A 21978-nucleotide genomic window follows, 5' to 3' on the forward strand; every position below is an offset into this window, starting at 1 on the left:
TTGCTATTCATCACTTTGAATATTTCTTACCACTCCTTTCTGGCCTACAAAGTTTCTGTTGAAAAATCAGCTGACAGTTGTATGAGCTCACCCTTGTAACTAACTAACTGCTTTTTTCTTGCTGCTTTTAAGATCCTCTCTGTCTTTAGCCTTTGGCATTTTAATTATGATGTGTCTTGGTGTGGGCCTCTTTGGATTCCTCTTGTTTGGGGTTCTCTGTGCTTCCTGGACTTGTAAGTCTATTTCTTTCACCAGGTAGGGGAAGTTTTCTGTCATTATTTCTTCAAATAGGTTTCAATATCTCACTTTCTCTCTTCTCCTTCTGGTACCCCCATAATATGAATGTTTGTACGCTTGAAGTTGTCCCAGAGGCTCCTTATACTATCTTCATTTTTTTTTTTCTTTTTGCTCTTCTGATTGGGTGTTTTCGCTTCCTCATATTCCAAATCGATTATTTGATTCTAGATATTCTCTACTGTTGAATCCCTGTAAATTATTCTTTATTTCAATTAGTGTATGCTTAATTTCTGACTGGTCCTTTTCCATGTCTTTGAAATTCTCACTAAGATCCTTGAAAGTCTCACTGAGTCCCTTGAAGCTCTCATTAAGATCCTTGAATAACCTTATAACCATTGTTTTGAACTCTGTATCCAGTAGTTTGCTCACTTCCATTTCTTTCATTTGTGACATGTTTCTTTGTCTCCTCATTTTGGCTGCTTCCCTGTGTTTGTTTCTATGTATTAGGTAGAGCTGCTATGTTTCCTGGATTTGTTCAAGTGGCCTTGTGTAGTACGTATCCTATAGGGCCCACTGGCTCAACCTGCCCAGTCACCTGAGCTGGCACTCTAGGTATGCCCCTATGTGGGCTGTTTGCAGTCTTTTTGTACTTGAGTCTTGATTGTTGTTGGCGTCACTGAAAGGAATTGCCCTGCAGGCCAATTGGCTGTGGGGACCAGCTGTGACTAAGGTGGAAGAGCTGCTTTGCAGAGATACCCCTATGGAGCAGGACCAGCTTCAGTGGGGCTTTGGTGCTCACTGAATCTGTCCCTTGAGTGTGTCGCATGTGGATATGTAGAGTTGTAATCTAGTATGGTCTAAAACTGTCCACCCAGTGCACTGGCTCTGGGGTCTCCCAGGAGATGCAAAGTCAGCCACTGACTGGGACCACCAGGCAAGAGCTACAGAGAGATCTGCAGATGGCTGCTACTTGTATTGAGCTTGGAAGTGCCCAGGTGAGGCCCAGCTGTGAAGCAAGGCAGTCTAGTGCTAGTGCCTAGTCTTGGGCCTTTTACTGGTTGTTTTGGGGCATGGTGATGCCAGCCGCTGCTTGTTTAAGAAATTTTAGGGAAGTCTGAAGCCTGAGCTAGGACATGCCATTCATATGGAAAAGCTATTGCAAACACTCTGGGTGGGGCTGCAAATTGGATGGGGCCGAGTCTCATGGAATCACCAGGGCAGAATGAATAGTGTGGACCACACTATGGAAACTCAGATATGGCCGCCAGTCAGCTCTGCAACAGGGGAGGTCCCAGCACAGGCACAAAGACCCCTGCAAGCACCCCTGTCTGGGATAAAGCCATCTCCCAAGTTCCTGTCCCGATGCCAAACAATTCAGTTCCTCCCTATGTGTGTCAGGCACTTCCTACCCTTCCCTCGAACATTGCCCCAGCACTGGAGCTCAGAGGAAGCAGGACCATTTAAGTTCATGTGCTGGCCCTTTAAGAGGGACTACCTGGGTCTCCAGGAGCCTCCATGTCACTCAGCCACAATCCTCACTGGTTTTTATAGCCCAAAGTTACAGGGACTTCTATTCCCAGCTCTGGAAGTCTGATGTGAGGCTGGGACCCCTTGTTCCTCATGTGAGGCCTCCACAGCGGCACGCCTCCACCCCTCCTACAAGTCTTGTATTTTCTTTACTTCTCTAGTTTTAGGACAGACAATCAGCCAGCTTTCAGGTGGTTCTGAATGATGGTTGTTCTGTATTTTAGTTGTAATTCTGTTGTGGTTGTGAGATGTGGCGAGTACCGGTGTTTACCTATGCCACCATCTTGGTTCCAACCTGAACTTATTTCTTATATTCAGCTGTCCAGGAATAAGGCTTTTCTTCTGTATTCTGATTTGATTTACAATAAGTTTTAGATTTGTTTTCTATTTATTTGTAGCATGACAGGTGTTTTCTGTGAGTAAGTAAATGCAATAAGCATAAAAGAACGAAACCACCAGTAACATTCTGATGTCTCTTTTACCTGGGTCACACAGAAAAACAAGAGAACATCGAATTCATTACTATCCCCGCTCCTGGAATTATACTTTGATTGTGCGGGCACAGGATGTGTTCTCCATTTAGAATTATCTGCTTGTAGTGTAGTTAATTCCAGGTGGGATGTTTACAACACGTTTGAGTAAAATCTTTTAAATCCTTAACCTCTATTCTGCCCTTTTTGTTTTTCTACATCTTGGCAGTACTATTCTATAATGCTGAACATGTTTTAGTCATTATTTATTAACTCTACAAGGAACCATTTGGTGCTGTAACATCCACTGCTATACTCCTCCAACATTAGTCTGAAAACAGAAGAAGGTCATTTTAAAAATAAATAACAAAAAATGCTGAGTTTTAGAGTTCTGGATGCAGAATTTTCTTTCCTTGACTTTTACTGTGAACACTAAACATGTTTGTTTTTTCTAAGTTGAATGTCTTCACCTCCTCATATAACATGATTCCAACATTCAGGTTGCTTTCTCATGCATATGCTCCATTTGTCTTTGTTTCTTTAAAGTATGGTGTATAAAACTGGATAGAACACCCCATGTATGGCTTCGATAGTAAATGTTCACACATTTTATTCATTTCTTGTCACAGTACTAAGCTTTTTATTTTATTTTTACTGTTGGTGATGATAATCAGTTTACAAAATGAATAAGACATATCTCAAGCAAATCCTTATACTGTAGTATAATAATGTTAAAATAGAGCAGACTGCAAAGTGTCCACAGTGGGAAGAGACAGTTAGCTCCCAGAAGACAGGAATCAGGTGAGTCTTGTTCACTGTGATGGCCCAAGAACCAGGAAGAGTCCCTCTGTATAATAGATGCTCAATAAAAAGATCAGTCACCTTTGAGAATTAGCTGGTTTGAGACCAAACCCAGATAAAATAAGTGCTGTTTCCCCAAATAAAATCTGTTTCTCGTTAAAGAAAATTAATTGATTTTGAGATTCTGTTTTCACTTAGGAGTTCACTATATGTATTTTGAAAGATACAGAGGTGCTGCATGGCCAACACCATCCTTGTATAAGAATAATCAGTTCGTGTTTGTTCTTTTCCTTTCCTGCTAGGAAAGAATTAGAACTTAGGACTTTTTGTCCAGAACTGGTACAATGAAAAGGTGGCTGGAAAGCACTGCCTCTGGCATTTTTACCCAAGGAGACACTAGTAAGAGCATAGATAGGAAAAAAAAAGTAATGGGAAATGCTAGCAAGAAGTCCAGAACAACTTCAAATGCCAATTTTTTGTCTTATCGTCCCCAATTTTTATAGCCATAGTCCATATTTTCTTTACTATTGTTAAAGTTCAATGTTAAAGGGTCCTCAAATCCAGTAGGTTCTGTGTTGAAGAACCCATCCAAAGAGCATTTGACAGTTTACCTGCGTCACTGTAGGTCACATTTAACCACCAACTTTCCAAAGTTTGAAACATAAGGCAAATGACACCCCCAAGAAATGAAAGACATAGTGAGACCATAAAATATTGGTCAGTATTTTTTCCTATTTGAATGTTATAAGAAAATTAGGTTGCCATTTGAGCCCAGGATGCAAAGAATGTCACCTTTATCAGCTGATTCTCACCATCAGCAGGAATCCAAGTGGGTTCAAGAGCCACTGCCTGTCACTATTGGGATCCTAAGTGTGCACTTCCTGAAAATCAACCATCCTGCTGTGTAATCAACAATATTTGCAGAAAACCATAATGCCAAAGGCATATTAAGGTCAGCAACAACATGTCAGAATTCAAAAGAAAAGGAAAAAAACGAACACTTTTTTCAAGTTTGATGTTTGTCAATGACTACTTTAATTTCTTTTTCATCTCTGGCCATTTTGGGAGAGGAAGTTGGTACCTTAAGACAGTGTCTATTTCTCTTCTCTGCCCCTCACCTCAGGATCTCATAAGCTCTCACTTCCAATCTGTAACAATGTCCTAAGTACTTAGTCTCTCTACTTCCACTTTCTTCCACCCTCCACCATCAATCCACCCTTTATCCTGTGCCAGAGTGATCTTGCCAAAGCTCATATCCAATGATATCATTTCACCTCCTAAAATCCTTCTGAGGCTCCCTATGGCTTCTCAAAATCCAGAGTCCGCAGATGGCCTCCAAAGCCCATGATGACCTGGCCCTGCCCATCTCCCCAAGCTCACCTCGTGCTCTGTCCTGTGATCTGTGTGTACCGGAAGGAGCAGCTCATCACCCCCTGAAACTGCCCTCCGTTCACACAGGCCTTTGTCCCTGGTCTTCCCATTGTCTGAGTTATAATATTTATAATTTATTATAAAAATACCTTAGCATTGATGGTTTCATTTTATTTTCAATTAAGAGCTATTTAGTTTAAATTTCAACCACAGTGCTAATCAATTTCCCTCATCATTAATCCTTCTCCAGGGTTGATTGACTTTCATTATATTAGAAAATCAGATTCTAGAGGATTCTGTGACCAGTGCATTTACTGGTATCTTGATCAAAACTGTACATTTTGCCAGTTAGCACGTGAATGTCAAAATGAGCTTTTATTGGTGCAATTAGTCATGAGTTGCTTAGCAGCTGTTAAGATGAGCCCCCGTCATGAAAATGAACCGTTAGTCGAGATATTTCTATTCTCTTGCATGAACAGGTTATAAGAATATAGCACGTACTATACACAACTTAGCTCAAAATAGATTCTAGATCTAAATGTAAAACCTAAAGCTTTAAAACTTCTAGAAGAAAACACATGAAAAAATTGAGTGAGTTTGCCTAGGCAAAGAGTCTTAAATCTAACACCTAAAGCACTGTCCATTAAGGAAATAAATGATAAATTGAACTTCATCAAAATTTAAAACCATTCTTTGAAAGATACTGGTAAAGTGGGGGGGGAAAAAGTGCCTCTTTTCCCCCTGGCTGCCTCAGGGTTGGCTGCCATCATGAGCAGCACAGAGACTGTCCAGACCAGGAAGTTTATGACAACAAACTACCTCAGCGGAAACAAATAATCATTGACGTCCTTCACCCATCATCAACAGTGCTTCAGACAGAAATTTGAGGGGAAGTAGCCAAAATGTATTAAACCACAGCAGATGTCATCTTTGTGTTTGGATTCAGAACCCATTTTTGGTGGTGGCATTTCAGCTGGCTTTGGCATGATTTATGATTCCTGGGGTTATGCAAAGAAAAATGAACCCAAACACAGACTCACAAGACATAACCTATATGAGAAGAAGCGCTCAGAGAAAGGAAGGCAAAAACAGGATGACCAAAGTCAGGGGTCTGCAAAGGCCAGCGTTGGTGCTGCAGAAAGTGAGCTGGAGACTGGACAACAGGAGGAGTAAAGATTCTTCTGACTTTCTCTGTGGTGACTGCAGATTTTTCATGAGAGGATTAATAGACTAAGAAGTTTATGTGGAAAAAAAAGAAAAGACTGGTAGAAAATATTTGCAAAATGCATATCTAATAAAAGACTTGCCTCCAGAAAAAATAGAATGAACTCTCAAAAGTTAGTAAGACAACAGCCTAATTAAAAAAGTAGGCAAATGACGTGAACACCAAGATATATGATAGCAGATAAGCCTATGAATATGCCCAACATCCTCAGTCATTAGGAAACATAAATTAAAACCGTAGTGAGGTGTCACTACACATCTATTAGAATGACGGCACTTATTTTTACCTAACAAATGTGTGAGGGCATTTTGCTAAGTGAAATAAGCCAGACAAGGAAAGACAAATAGTCATGGTATTAGTATATGCGGAATCTAAATAAAGAGAAGTAATTGGTGGCTGGGGGAGTGGAGGAAATGGGAAGGGATTGGGGAAAGGGTACAGACTTTCATTATAAGATTAATAAGGCCTGGGGATTTAATGTAAAACATAGTGCCTATAGTTAATAACACTGTATTGTGTAATTTAAATTTGCTACTAGATTAGAACATAAATGTTCACACTAAAAAAAGGAATAGATATGTGAGGTGATAAAGGTGTTATTTAGTTAGATGGGGGAATCCTTTAACAATGTATACCTATATCAAAACACTTTAAATATCTTACGACTATAACGTGCCAGTTATACCTTAGTAGAGCTAAAATTTAAGAAAACTGACAACACTAGGTGCTGGTGGAAGATGTGGAGCAACTGGAACCTTTGCACGTTGCTGGTGGGATAGGAAAAGGCACAGCTACTTTGGAAAACTGTTTTGCAGTTTCTTATAAAATTAAATATACACCTACCATATGACCCACCAATCCACTTTTAGGTATTTACCCAAGAGAAATGAAAATGTATACAAAAACATGTACATGAAGCTGCCTCATTCATAATCACCCCAAACTTGAAACAACCCAGATGTCACCTGGTGAAGAATGAAATTGTGGTACATCCATATGTGGGGGACTGCTCAGCCATAATAAGGAATGAACAACATGGATTTATCTCAAACCCTTAATGCAGAGTAAAGGAAGCCAAACTCCAAAGGCGGCATTCTATACAATTCCATTGAGGTGGCATTCTGGAGGAGTTGAAACCATGGGACAGGAAATATACATCAGTGGTTGCAAGAGCTTGGGGTTTCAGTAGAGGTTGACTTCAAAGGGGACAAGGAAATTCTGGGAGTGATAAGACTATTCTGTAATGATTATGCTGGTGCTTACATGACTGTATGCATTTGTCAAAACTCATAGAATAGGACCCTAAATAGGGTGAATTTTCCTGCTTATAAATTATTTCTCAGTAAACCCGACTTAGAAAGATGGTAGTCAAGTCTGTGTTTGCATCACTGGGGATAATGCCCAAGGTTTTTGCGACCATGTGTTTAGGAATATTTCTTGTTACCTGATGCCAACTATAAGGGTAATAGAATCCTGACCCGAATTGTGTCATATCTCCCACCAGGAGCATCAGAGACATGCATCCAAAACAATAGAGAGTTAGGACTTCATTGAGGTCAGAGAATGGCCTGTGTGAACTATGGATGGTGTTTCTGTTTTCTTTTTTAAATAAATACCTATGTGTGTGATATTTAGACTGAAACTTGCTTTTCATTTCAATGTAATACAAAGGTAATGAAGTAGCCAATTCTCACCCACCTCAAACATCTTTGGCAGTTACTGAATCTACCAAAAAATAAATGAAGAGGGGGTGGAGGAGGTAGAAGAGGGTACAGGGAGGGTAAATGGTGATGGAAGGAGACTTGACTTGGGGTGGTGAACACACAATGCAATGTGTTATAGCAGCGGTTCTCAACCTGTGGGTCGCGACCCCTTTGGGGGTCGAACGACCCTTTCACAAGGGTCGCCTAAGACCATCAGAAAACACATATATAATTACATATTGTTTTTGTGATTAATCACTATGCTTTAATTATGTTCAATTTGTAACAACGAAAATACATCCTGCATATCAGATATTTACATTACGATTCCTAACAATAGCAAAATTACAGTTATGAAGTAGCAACGAAAATAATTTTATGGTTGGGGGTCACCACAACATGAGGAACTGTATTAAAGGGTCGCGGCATTAGGAAGGTTGAGAACCACTGTGTTATAGAATGGTAGGGCTGAAACCGACATAATTCTATTAACCAATGTCACCCCAATAAATTCAGTAAAATGTAATAAAAAGAAATGAAGAATTGTGCATAACCAAAATGACTCAGGCCATTTCAACACAGAAATAAAGTGCACTTCTTCCTCCAGCTCATTCAGATATGCCCTTTCCAGACACACTCGCAGTGTATGTGCTTCTTGGGGAAACACTGCCCTCTTGTGGCCATTTTTTCTTGGTCAGCCCTACCAGGCTGTAGTGTTCAAGGACTCAAATTGAGTCTTACATTCCCAGGGCCTAGCACAATTTTTACAAATTCATGGATGTTTTGTGTTTTATTTAAGTAATAGACTAACATTAATAAATATGCTAATAGTGATGTCATCCAGCCTTACTATGCACTTCCTTCGTGCCAGGCCCTCTGCGAAACACTTTCTATGCGGTAGCTCCTTAGGAATTGTTATCATTCCCATTGCACAGCTATGGAAACGGAGACAGAGAGAGAGAAAATAACTTGACTGAAGTCACACAGCTAATAAGGATTGGAATTGGGAATTGAAACCAATGCAGTCTCATTATACAGCTTCCACATTTTAGATCTGTGCCTTCTGCCTCTCATTTTTACTACAACAATATCTGTTGAAAAATCTAATGCTTTTCACACTATGCATGCAGTCCTGTCACTGACAAGAATTTTAGAGCTCATCTATTTCTCCCCCACAGCGTATGGATTAAATAAGCAAGAACCACAGACGCTGATTGGCTCAGGGCCACTTACCTGTTCTGTGGAGTAACCAAAATGGCTTTCTGGTGAAGGGGGGAGGGCCACATGCGGTTTTACAGGCCACTGCTTCTGCAAATATTTGAGTGCACTATCACAAAAAGATCATTATTCTCATCAGAACGATGAATTGCTCATTGCTCTCCCCACCTCTCTGTCTTTTCCAGGGTTCACTGTTTCCACTATCTCATCCCTCTTGCAAAGGAGGGGAACTATGCTATCGTTGCCAACGTGGAAAGTATGGACTATGACCCTCTGGTGGTCAAGCTCAACAAAGACATCAGTGCCATCGAAGAGGCCATGAGTGCCAGCCTGCAGCAGCACAAGTTCCAGTACATCTTTGAAGGTCAGCCCTGCCCCATCCCTGCGTGTTCAGGAGAGAGGAGGGGCCGGTGGCCTGATTTTTCTCTATTATCGAGGTTTAAAACTTGTGGGGAAAGGTTGTTGGAATTTTTATATCTTTTTTGCTTAAAGCAGCAATGCCTGGTATCTCTGTATGGCCAGGTAGACAACAATATGGCTGCCATCTGCTCCCGGTTGATAAGGAGATTTAATCCAAGATAAGGCAGATGGCAGCCGGCTGCCTCCCTGACATGCCACTCATGAGAGTTGGGTAAATGTGTGGAGGGCCCCGAATTCACTCCAGAGGAGCTCATAAGAGAAAAAGAAACATACACCGTGAGGAGAGGGCCCTGAAAAATCCCTCCTGGCTAACATTTTCTCTCAGAGAATGCATTATTGTGGGAAAACAAAGGCAACCTCCGATGGGCATTGATTTTAGGAAGGCTGCATCCTGAATGCCTTCAGGGCAGGCCACAGGCAGGGGAGGGAATGAGAGACAGCACAGTGGTGCCAGGCAGGTAATTTTTCATGCTGAATTCCCTCCTAGGATCCCTGTCAGGACTTCACATTGCCTTCCCTCTTTTCTTGTTTTGGTTTCTTTGTCCATAGACCTGGGTGTTCAAAGCATCCACGGTGTGTCTCAGAATGAAACCAGTGTTGTTTACAACTATTAAGAGGTGCGTCGTCTAAAGGACTGTAGCCACCTGAAGAGAGGCAGCGATGATGCCTGGCTGTTGATTGCTTCATGAAACAGTTGTGTTCCAGAGAATGTGGACCTCCAAATCCTATTTTTCCTTTATTTTTATGTTTTTATTGTCTAAAGTTTTACATATGTCTCCTTTTTCCCCATTTAACCTCCTCCCCCCACCAGCCATTCCCACCCCTGGCCAGCCCCCACCGCCCAGTGTCTGTGTCCATTGGTTCTGCTAATATGCATGCATACAAGTCCTTTGGTTGATCTCTAACCTCCCCTCGCCCCCTGCCCCTTATCTCTGGATCTATTTTTGTTCATCAGTTTATGTTGATCATTATATCCCACATATGAATGAGATGTGATATTTATCTTTCTCTGACTGGCTTATTTCGCTCAGCATAATGCTCTCCAGTTCCATCCATGCTGTTGCAAATGGTAAAAGTTCCTTCTTGTTATAGCAGCATAGTATTCCATTGTGTAGATGCACCACAGTTTTTTAATCCACTCATCTGCTGATGGGGACTTAGGATGTTTCCAAATCTTAGCTACTATAAATTGTGCTGCTATGAACATAGGGGTGCATATATCCTTTCTGATTGGTGTTTCTGGTTTCTTGGGATATCTATTTTTTCTTTAAATCATATCATAAAGCTAGCTGTTAGTGAGCGCCTGGTACAATGGATTTGGGGGCCGCGGTCACACTCCATAGCTTGAATCTGAGGCGCCCGTCTGAGAATTCCCTTCTCCCTCCTGCACAGTGTCCTCTCTGGGTTTCACCGGGGCTCTCCCAAGCCCTACATTCTCTCTCCCAGAGTTTTCCTCTCATTGTGCCCAGGCATTTCTTCACATGTAATCCTGCTGGGAGACCATGTCTCAAATACAGGCCTGATCCTCTGACTTAGAATTAATTCTAACTAGGAAAGTTTCAGACTTTATGTTTTAAAAGCCAGTTATTTCTCTGCAATGTCATTTTCTAAATTCAAAAGGTATAATATTGAGTTTCCCCAAGCTGGGAGAGGAGGGGACAAGGTCTCAGGCTTCCATGCGTGGCCGAGGGGAAGTACTTCACCCAGCTGTGGTTTAGAATTGCTGGTGTGTAGTGATAACATAAGGCAGACCAACTTCTGATTGGCTTTATTATTTATTATTATTATTTATTACATAAATTTTTATGTAATATATTTATTAGTATTTACTATTTTTTATATGTGTTTTTATTTATTTGAGAGAGAGAGGAAGGGAGAGAGATAGAAATATCAATGGTGAGAGAGAATCATTGATCAGCTGCTTCCTGCTCGCCCACTACTGAGGATCAAGCCTGCAACTGGGGCATGTACCCTGACCAGGAACAAAACCATGACCTCCTGGTTCATAGGTCGATGCTCAACCATTGAGCCACACCGGCGGGCAGTATTTATTATTCTTTACAAACAATCCACTTGCCCGCACCCATTGCCTGCACTAGAATTTACTGCAAATGGCAGAACAGAATTATACCCTGAGGTATGGGCTCAGGAGTAGCAGCTGAAACTTGACCTACGGAGATTTTTCACAGAAGTCAATCGTCTGGCATTAATGTAAAAATCCCTGTGTGTCTTTTCCTCACTTTCAAGTAGTAGCACATGCAAGTGGGTTTATGGGCTGGAAGCAATGTTGGTGAGTATAGCAGAACAAGAGAGCGCACACCTTCCTCTCCCTTTGCCACCTTCATCCTAATGGAGGGGAAACTCATTTTGAAGACAGAGGGAGCCATTACACCCAAAGACTCACCCTAAGCTCTGACTTGAGCCACAGTCACCATGGAGGGACTATGCCTTCAGAAGAGGAAAGTAACAAATACAGCAGACCGATGGGACTCGTCAGACTAGCACTCAAGTTCTGGGGAAACAGCCTGCTAGAGTCCAGCTCTGCAAGAAAAAAAAGGAAAAAGAAGAACTAGAAGTTTACTTAATTCCAAGTATTTAGAATTGGAATCTGGCTTCTTGAAATGGTAATCTACATGTGCCTCGGGTTGTTCTGAACTCAATTACATGGATACCCTGAATGGGACCTGTAGGTGTTGATGTTCTGACCTGCTCTTGGTCAGTTTCCTAGACCTCAAGATAGCCCTTTGGAGACAAAAACAAACCACTTATCAGACTCTAGAAATGCCCATAGCCATCTTGGAGGAACTCAACAGTTAATGCATGATCTGCTTTTCTTTCACACTTTGCTTCTGCTTACATTTTCTCCAATTGCTACTTCAGAAATATACTCCATTGTCAGCGTTGAGGTGTATTAGCGTCAGTGCCAATAGCCCAATTTCTTATTGATTTATTTTTGCTTAGGTAGGGCCCGAAGCAACTTTTGAGGTAGCGTATACGCCTATGTTTTGTGGTAGAAAGAGGAGGTCAAACACATCATTGTATTTACATGTGTTCTCCACTCCCAACATACCTGTACAGGAAAAGAGTTCCTGCACTGTAATAGTTTATGAAACCTGGCATTTTCTCCAAGCCCTGGCATGACTGGGTGTACGTGCTGGTGCTAGAGCTGTGGATTTACCAGGTTTTGTTGCCAGCAAAGTCTCCCCATTTTTCAGTACCAGGGCAGCTCTGAAATCATTGTGACATTAGCTGGTGCAGCCATCAGAGATGTGTATTCTTTGGTCATTTAAATGGTGGAGGATTAGAAGAGAGAAATCCTGTGTGTCAGTTTATGTAAGAGGTCACTAATCTATTGTTTCTTGTCTCCCCAACCCTGTGCCCATCCGTCAGGCCTAGGACACCTGATCTCCTGCATCCTCATTAATGGTGCCCAGTACTTCCGGCGCATCAGTGAGTCTGGCATCAAGAAAATGTGCAGGAACATTTTTGTTCTTCAGCAGAATTTAACCAACATCACCATGTCACGGGAGGCAGACCTGGACTTTGCAAGGTAAGAGGGACGATTGGGCTCAGTTCCTTGTACCAAAGCGTATGAGTCATTTTTAAAAGTAGATTATTGGTTCTTAAAAAGTTAGTTTAGCCCAACCAGTGTGGCTCAGTGGCTGAGCATCAACCATGAATCAGGAGGTCACAGTTTGATTCCCAGTCAGGACACATGCCTGGGTTGTGGGCTCAATCCCAAGGGTGGGACATGCAGGAGGCAGCCGATCAATGATTCTCTCTCATCATTGATTTTTTTTTTATCTTTCTCTCCCTCTCCTTTCCTCTCTGAAATCAATGGGGAAAAAATATTTTAAAAAGAAAAAGTTAAAACAGTTGCTTAATATTAATTAAATTTAGTGTGATCATTTTGCAATATATACATATGTATATTGAATAATTATGTTGTACAACTGAAACGAATATGCTATATATCAATTATACCTCAAATTTTAAAAAGCAAAAATAAATGAAATAGGTTTTCATCAGTCATAAAGAAAGATATTCTATAAAATTCTATTGGAAACAAAACATCCATTAGGTACTTTTTCCTATTGTTTAACCTAAGTTTTTCTTGCTGCAAAACTTTACTAACTTTTTTGGGGGGGTGGTTATAAAAGTATTATATGCTATTCATAACATCTATATAGATAGCACCAATGGGGTCCTCGGCCTGGCCTGCAGGGATCTGGTTGAAACCAGCAGTCCGACATCCCCTGAGGGGTCCCAGATTGCGAGAGGGTGCAGGCCAGGCTAAGGGACACCACTGGTGCATGAATCCGTGCACTGGGCCTCTAGTATGTGATATAAAATACAAAGAAGATTATAAACATTACTTGTAAACTTTTAGTCTAGAGACCATGATATTCGGTATACTTTCTCCTGGTTTTTGTGCACGTATTATGTGTGTAGGGGAGTTTTTGTACATGCGTATACATGCAATTTCTCTTTTTACAAAATTAAAACTATGTTAATGTGGCTTTATATTCATTTAATTGAATTTTTCCATATCAGATTATTATACTCTTTGAAAACATGTTTTTCCCATATTTACTATTTCTTGAAAATATTACTTTTAATTTCTTGTAAATGAACCATAATTTATTTATTTAATAACTTGCAAATTTGCAGACATTGGGTTTTCCCTTTTTTTCTCTCATTGTAAACAACAGGTATTGAATGTGTTTTTACATGAACCTATTTCCTCATCTCTTCCATCTCGTCCCAAAGGGAACCTGCCTCCCCTCGTTTTCCTGTAACTGAAGCTGCTGCTTTTAAACGGCACTTCCTCTTTTCTAGGTTTGCTGATTTCAGTGTTTAATGTGTCTTTATAACGTGTCTTTTCAAATTTGCGAGTTAATTTTATTCTCTCTTTATGAGGTCTCAATACCATTTATACCTTGCTTCAGTCATCAGACCTTTGGTGTTTTAATGAAAGTTTAACCAGTTTTGAAGAGGATAGATGATGATTATGGCTTCTCAGTGCTAATCTTATATCTAGCTGAATTATTCCACAGACTCCTTTATGGCTAAGAAGTCATTTGTTTTTAATAATCCAGAGTGTTCCTGCCTCATATTTAGTACTTCTGTGTCTTTTCGCTTGATATTTTGATTCCCTAAGAAGTTCAAGAAAATTTGAAACAATTCTCGAGACATTTAAGGAACGATGAAGTATTATATTACCTTGACAATTATTAAGACGTATGCTAGGAACTTTGCTTTGGAATCACATAGTCATATATCTTCGTGTTTAACCTTTCTTCTCCAATCTGTCACTGCGTTTGTTCCACTGCTGCTCTGTTCTTCTGCTTCTCTGTCCTTCTTCCCTGTCTTATTTTTTCCTGCATGTGTGAGAGTGTGTGTGTGTGTGTGTGTGTGTGTGTGTGTGTGTTCATTAAATTCCCTATTTTAGGCTAAATTTGGTGGAAAGCCTTTCTTGCCCAGATTAGAGAAACCAGGTGTGACTGAATGCTGCATTTATTTGGCCGCTCTATGGGGAATGATCTCATTATTGAATTAGTCTCATAATAACATTGACAAGGGGAACATAAGAACGTGGAGGCCTGAGGGATAGAGAAAAGCATTACTAATTCTCGGAGGAATATATTTTCCGCAATCCAATCATCCTTTTTAAATGATTTTTTTTTTATTTAGCTGAAGTAAGTAAATTAACACAGTTTTTGGCAGACAGTATGGGGCTCAAACACACACTAGAAAAAACTGGCATCTGAATATTGAATGCTGACTGGGCAGTATTGGAGTTGGCATCGGTGGCCTGAGTGAAATAATAGAACGGCAACCGAGGCCTGCCTTTCCCAGCTGGACCTGTGCCTGAAGTCCAGGGAATGGGTGTAAGCTGAAACGTAGGACAGGTACTGCTTGTTGTTACTCCCCACTCTTGGTGGGTTCGGAAGTAGGCTAGTGTAAGTGCATGGCATTGGGTGATTCTGTCCTTCCCATCCTGGGTCAGAAGACATCTCCCTACCACACTGTAAGCTCAAGGGGCCGAGACTCTCCCTGTTTCCTCGATGCCTGGTCCAGAGTAAGTGCTCGTCATGTGTACTGGACTAATGAACAGGGACCAAATCCAGGCTTCGTTTGGTATTGGTGAAGGGCTTGGATAACGCCAAAGTTCAGTTTTATCGTCACTGCCCTGAAAGTTTTAATCAGCGACATGGGTCAGTTCCTTCTAGGCTTATAAGAAACCAATCATCTCCCTTGCAGTCCTTTCTTTGTGGAGTGGAAAGTGTTACAGAGAGGAATAATGCATCCCTACTCTTCACAGGCCTTGTCCCTCATTTTCTCTTGCCCTCATACACCGACATAGACACACTTTACAGCCTTATCCTTTTTCTGCTCCGATTTCGGTAGGGACAGCTTTGTGAAATGGGCTCCATCAATTCTCCTGAACTTGAAGCTATGTAAAATAAATGTAACAGCAGTACCAAAATAGCCAGAAATGATAGACTGGAGCTGTGTGCCTCAGCATTCCTTAGGCAATGTCTAATCAAGCATGGACAGCAGCTGTATTTCCGGCCAATCTCTATAGTAATGTTGTCTTCTAACACAGTAATTAATCACCAGTCACCATGTGTCAGAAAACTTATTTAACAAGAAGTTGCAAGATGCTTGTGGTTTCTCTCTTCCGTAGCCGTTCTGGCCAGTGGGAAAATTAGCGCCCTTTCTGTAATAAAGAAATGAGGTCTCTGGGGTAACTCCGTTTATGTTCATTCTTCTGCTCAGGGTGTTGTGAAGTTGTCTCTTTTTATACACTCCTGTGCTCCGTCTAATCTCTAATCGGAGGATAAACTTTGGGTGAGCAAAGGGTCAAGACGGCCTGTGATCACCAGAATTGCAGAGACCCTGTGCCCTGTGGTAATGACCTCTGCTGTGGTTCTCACCCTCTGACTCCAAGATTAATTTTCAAACTCAGAAAGAGGCTTTGTCCTGGGAAATTGCTGGGATTAACTGAAAAGTGGAAGGCTTTATCAGTGTGCTTTTTAATTCCTGTCATCAGAGATTATTCTACCCTGAGCTGTCACTTCTCCAGGCTGAGTCGCTAGGGACAGTCTGGCATATCTCAGGAGTCTGAGTGGGCACTGAAGTTCCCACAGTAGACCTGGCAGTGTTTATAGTTTGTGAGGCCATTACTCAGAAAGAATATTCCAGAGTTTTCCTCCTAGTTCTCTCCCCCACCCCCATTTCCTCTTTGTGTCTGTCTCTCTCATTACAGTTGCCTCTCTTTTCTCCTTTATCTCTCCTGTCACTTCTATTTTCTGCTTTCCTCCTTCAAGGTGTCATCTCACTTTGATTTTCTTCTTATTTTTGTTTTCCTGAGAATGGTATCTCTCATTCCTCAGTCTGACAAAGGTAAGGAAATGAAAGCTAAGGTTTAGGAGTGGTGAGGGGAATTCTAACACAGAAATGAACACTTCCTCACCCTTGTGTTCCTGCCTTGATTCATTCATTCATTCATTTATTCATTCAACAAATATTTATTGAGTATGCATCCTCTGTAGATCCTTCCCTCATGGAACTTGCATTATTGTGGGGCAAGACAGACATAAGTAAAATATATGTATGTCAGATAAAGGTATATGCTATGATAAAAAAAATTAGGCATGGGAAGGAGAATTGAGTGCACCAGGGTATAATGAATGTAACCTTCAGTTTTGGAGTTTTTGTGGAATTCCTCAATAAGATGGCAGCATTTAAGGACAGAGCTAAGGGAAGAGTGAGAGTAGATCAGGTGGCTCTCCAGGGGAAGAGCATTCCAGGAGAGGGAATCGAAGAGCAAAACGCAGAGGGAGGAGTGTGCTTGGCATTTGAAGAACAGCAGAGAGGCCAGTGTGGCTGAAAGGAATGAGCAAGGGGAAGAGTAGGAGGTGAGGTCAGAGGTTTAATCTAAGAGGCTGCGACCTTGAAGCCTGCTGTAATGATGTGTTGGCTTTCACCGTGAGTGAGGTAGGAAGCTGTTAGGGTTTGGAACAGAGGAGTGCCATCATCTGACTGACACTGTAAAAGAATCACTCGGGCTGCTAGGTTGAAAATAGACGATTGGGAAGAGGAGGTTGCAGGCAAGGGCAGAAGCAGATGGAGCTGTTAGAAAGCGACTGCAGTGATCCGAGTGAAAGATGGTGGTGATTCACAGCAAGATGGCAGCAGTGGCGAGGATGGCAGGCGGTCAGACGAGGATATATTTTAAAAATGCGGCTGATAGGATTTGCTGAAGGTTGCAAGTGAGCCAATGACTCCAAGGTTCTTTTTCTGAGCAGCTCACAGGACGGAGCTTTCATTTACTGAAATGAAAATGAGCCCGACCATGAGCCAGAATTGGGATTGTGGGAGAGGGGTAAAGGGGCAGGTAGGAAGGGGAGATCAAAAGTTCATTTGGGCTTGGAATGTTAAGTTTAATGTGCCTATTAGACATCTGAATAGAGATGAAAAAGAGAGCTGCATATACGAACCTAGAACTCAGGAAAGAGGTTTGGGATGGGAAGAGGCGCTTGGCTTATCAGCATGAAGCTGGGATTTAAGGCTGAGAGAAAGGAAGAGGTGAGCACTCGAGAACAAATTACAGGAGAAAGAGGAGCTGTCCAGGAACTGAGCGGCACTCCACTGTTTGGATGTTGGGGTGCTGGAGCAGGACCAGCGAGGATCCTGAAGCAGAGTCAGGGGTAGGAGGACCACCAGGAGAGGCTGTCCGAGCAGTCAGGTGAAGAAAGTATTTTGAGAGGAGGTGTCTTCATCTGTGTCAAATGCTGTGGGTAGGTTACATCGCTCTGGACAGAGAATTGGCCACTGACAGGCCCCACAAGAGGCCTGAAATGCTTTGGTTGCATTTCTTTATCCTCACTACACAGTTCACCTAGTGTAGAAGCAAGCTGTGCATACATTTGGAGCAGGCTCCTCCCTCCTCAGTTCCCTGGGAGGGAATGCAGTGATTAGAGTGTTTCTGTTGTGAGATGCAAAAAATCAGATGGGCAGCTTCTCTTTTCTCTTTGGGTGCTGACTGAGAAAGCTCTGCGCTTTCCGGGATAGGTACTCACGGTATGATGTGTTTCCCATCATAAAGCAGACTTGTGATCCCTGTAGAACAGGGGTGGGGAACCTTTTCTTCTTCTTCTTTTTTTTTTTTTTTTTTGCCAAGGGCCATTGCCAAGCCAATGATATTTATAACATCATTTGTGGGCCATACAAAATTATCAACCTAAAAATTACCCTGCTATATTTGGTCAAACATTTCAATAACTCACCCCTAATGCCTTGGCAGGGCCAGACCAAATGATTTCTCAGGCCTTATGCAGCCCGCAGTCCAAACATTCCCCACCCCTGCTCTAGAAGGATAAATACCTGGGCAGTTTCATTTTTAATGAAGGGCAGTCTCTGCTCCCAGGTGCCACACCCATCCCTTTCCAGTTCCCTTCCAGCAACTCTGAGTTAGCTTTGGAGCTGGTCTATATATATTCACTTACCCAGTGAAGACCTATGTTGCCCACGTATAGTGCCCATACATGGGAACATTTATCCCACAGAAGCCAACAGAGACATCTGATTGGTAGAGAAAGAGCCATTTGAGACCTAAGGACCAAAGGATAAAATAAATCCTGCCTGAAATGCCTCCTCTGAACACGGGTTTACTAGTATATGGAAAAGTACAATATACCATATTTGTTAAATTCAATAAGACATTGAATCAGAAAGTGAAAAGATAACCAATAGATTGGGAGAAAATATTTGTATATAATATATCTGATAAAGAGTCTTGTATCCAGAACATATAAAAAACTCTTAAAACTCAATAATACAAAGGCAAATAGCAAAATTAGAGAATAGGTAAAGGTACCCCAGTAGCATTAAGTACACCTAGTGCCCAGATCTTGGTTGTAATAGTATTCTCAAATGAAAGCACCCGGAGCTCCTGGGAGAAATAGAATTCTAGGACTGGGACAGGAAATATACAAGATGAGCCTAGAACATCTTGCAGTAACAAAATACACACACGACACAGTGATGGGATGTGTCCAGGGCCACAGGAACCACTGAAAGAGCTTCTAATGGTCAAAGTTGGACAATTTGAGCAGCAAAAAAAAAAAAAAGTATCATCGGATTTTAACCCGAAGCATAAAAAATAAATATCAATGAGTCCATACTGATATAAATAAGTGATTGAATATATTGGTGAGGAGAAGAGACCAATCTGTGCTGAGGCATTCCAAATAAATTGTGTAGCTGCTCCACCCTAAAGGAGGGGGATCCTAACTTCCTACTTCTTTTTTTTTTTTTTCCCCACCCTCCCCGGCCTTCCTGCTGCAGTTTGACAATCTGTTTGAGGCAGCTCTGCCTCTGTATCTATTATTGTTCATAAGTTTATAATGGTCTTTATTATCCATGAATGAGTGAGATCATGTGGTATTTTTCCTTCATTGACTGGCTTATTTCACTTAGCATAATGCTCTCCAGTTCCATCCATGCCGTTGCAAATGGTAAGAGTTCCTTCTTTTTTACAGCAGCATAGTATTCCATTGTGTAGATGTACCACAGTTTTCTAATCCATTCATCTACTGATGGGCACTTAGGCTGTTTCCAGATCTTAGCTATGGTGAATTGTGCTGCTATGAACATAGGGGTGCATATGTCCTTTCTGATTGGTGTTTCTGGTTTCTTGGGATATATTTCCTAGAAGTGGGATCACAGGGTCAAACGGGAGTTCCATTTTTAGTTTTTTGAGGAAACTCCATACTGTCTTCCATAGTGGCTGCACCAGTCTGCCCACTTCTTAAGTGTAGGATACACAGAGTACTTCCTTCCAAAGAATGCCTGTGGATTGGGAGAAAGTAACTTTATAGTAGAGGGGATCTGAAAAATAGTAGTTGAGCCAGGTGGTCAAGGTCAACGTGAACAAGCATAAATCATGTTGACAGATGTACCCTCGATACAAGGGGATGAAAATGACACTTGACCTCTATGATCTTCTTCCCCCAAATCCATAACCCTTGTATAATCATGAGAAAAAAACATCAGGCCTATATTCATGGAAAAGGACCCTATATAATACCTGACCAGTACTCCTCAAAACTTTAAGGTCATAAAAAACCACAAGGAAATTCTGTCCTGGCCAGTGTGGCTTAGTTGGTTGGAGTGTCATCCCATGCACCAAAAGGTCACCAGTTCGATTCCAGTCAGGGCACATGCCCAGGTTACAAGTTTAATCTCCATTTGGGGTGCATATGGGAGGGAAGCAACCCTTTGATATCTATCTATCTATCTTCCTCTCTCTCTCTCTCTCTTTCCTCCTCTCCCTCCCTCTCCCCTATCCCTCTTTTCCCCTCTACCTTCTCTCTCTAAAGCAATAAAAACATATTTTAAAAAACAGGGAAAGTCTGAGAAGCTATCATAGCCAAAAGGGGTCTGAGAAGACAGGATAACTACATGTAATGTGGTAATTGGATGGGATCATGGACCAGAAAGAGGACATTAGTTAAAATCTAAGAAAATGTGAATAAACTGTGAACTTTAGTAAACAGCAGTGTGTCAATATTGGTTCATTCATTTTGATAGATTCACCATACTGATATAAGATGCTAATAATAGGGAAATTGAGTGTAAGTTATCTGGGAAATCTCTGTACTGTCTTTTCAATTTTTCTGTAAATGTAAAACTGTTGGAGGGAAAAATTTGTTAATTAAAGAAATAGGCATAGGATTTGAATAGACATCTCTCCTAAGGAGGTCCATAGATGGCCAATATGCACATGAAAAGATGCTCACCATCATTCACTTTTAAGGAAATGCACATCAGAACCACAGTGAGATACCACATCATACCCACTAGGGTTGCTCTAATCAAAATGACAAGTGTTGGAGAGGATGTGGAGAAACTGGAACCCTCGTATATTGTTGGCAGGAGTATAAATGGTGCAGCTGCTTTCAAACAGCGGGTTAGTTCCCCATCTACTGGAAGTAGATGTGAGCTTTCTAGGGCAAAGACTATTCATTTCTATAGTCCCTGAGCCTAGAGCAGTACCTGACATTCAATAAATACTCCTGGGTGATAAAGTTAAGGTGTTTGGACTTCCTATTGTCAGTGGCTGAAGGCTTCTAAGTGGAAAAGTGAGATGGTCAGATTTGTATTCTAAGTAGATGATTTCAGCAGCTATGTGGGAAATAGATTTGAGGCCAATAAAACTGGAGGGCTTGCAGACCCATTGGAAGGTGACTGTTAAGTGAGAGGTGTGTGGGGCTTGAAGAGGTCAGGGCTGGTGGGGATGGAGGAGAGACTTGAGAAGTATGAAGGAGCTAAAGTTGTCAGGATTTCGAGAGTGATTGAATCGTGAAGGTAAAGAAAGAGTCGTCACGGATGATCCTCCACTGTCTGGCATGGGTATCTAGCTGGGTCACCATCAAATAAGATGAGCCTGCAGGAGGAGGGATAGGTAGATTCGATGAAGCAGGATCTTCAGTGGACATGAGTCTGAGGTGCCTGCGGGATTTCCAAGTGAGACTTCCCATACGCAAGTGTAGCTTGGAAGCTTGGGGGAGAGGCCTGTGCTGAGCAAACAGACTTGGGGAGTCATCAGCATAGAGTTGTCCTTTAAGCTATTAGAGGAAGTAAACACTGTGGGTGCAGAACAACCCCCAGGAACACCAGCATCTCCAGGGAGGGGCGTGAGGAGGAAGAGGAACCCCTGAAGAGGATAGGGAAGGAATGTTCCCAAGCGCAAAGCCTGGAAACAAAACATATCACTTGGTACCTACCCTGCTTTGTCCTTGACCTTGGTCTCTGGAGGGCTGAGAATGTTTAATCCCCACCAGGAGCTGTTTGGTAGGTTTCTTACTATAAACCTATTGCACCAAGTCATTAGTTTGGTTTCCTGCAGGAAAAGGTTATAGGTTTCCTGCCTGGAGTGACCAGGGTGGTATGATCAGGGATTAGCAGTGCCATGCTGCCATCTGCTGGGCACACC

General features: G+C 41.8%; 1 protein-coding gene across 1 annotated transcript in view; it reads left to right on the forward strand.

Annotated features, from left to right (window-relative positions):
• EXOC4 (exocyst complex component 4) overlaps window positions 1-21978 on the forward strand; it is a 753652-nt gene that overhangs the window by 690328 nt on the left and 41346 nt on the right. Inside the window, exons 16-17 of the mRNA XM_059711814.1 lie at window positions 8738-8916; window positions 12363-12522. Of these exons, the coding sequence (XP_059567797.1) occupies window positions 8738-8916; window positions 12363-12522 (339 nt within the window). The remainder of the gene's footprint in view (window positions 1-8737; window positions 8917-12362; window positions 12523-21978) is intronic.

Source organism: Myotis daubentonii, chromosome 10 (assembly GCF_963259705.1).
Source record: "Myotis daubentonii chromosome 10, mMyoDau2.1, whole genome shotgun sequence".
NCBI lineage: Eukaryota > Metazoa > Chordata > Mammalia > Chiroptera > Vespertilionidae > Myotis > Myotis daubentonii.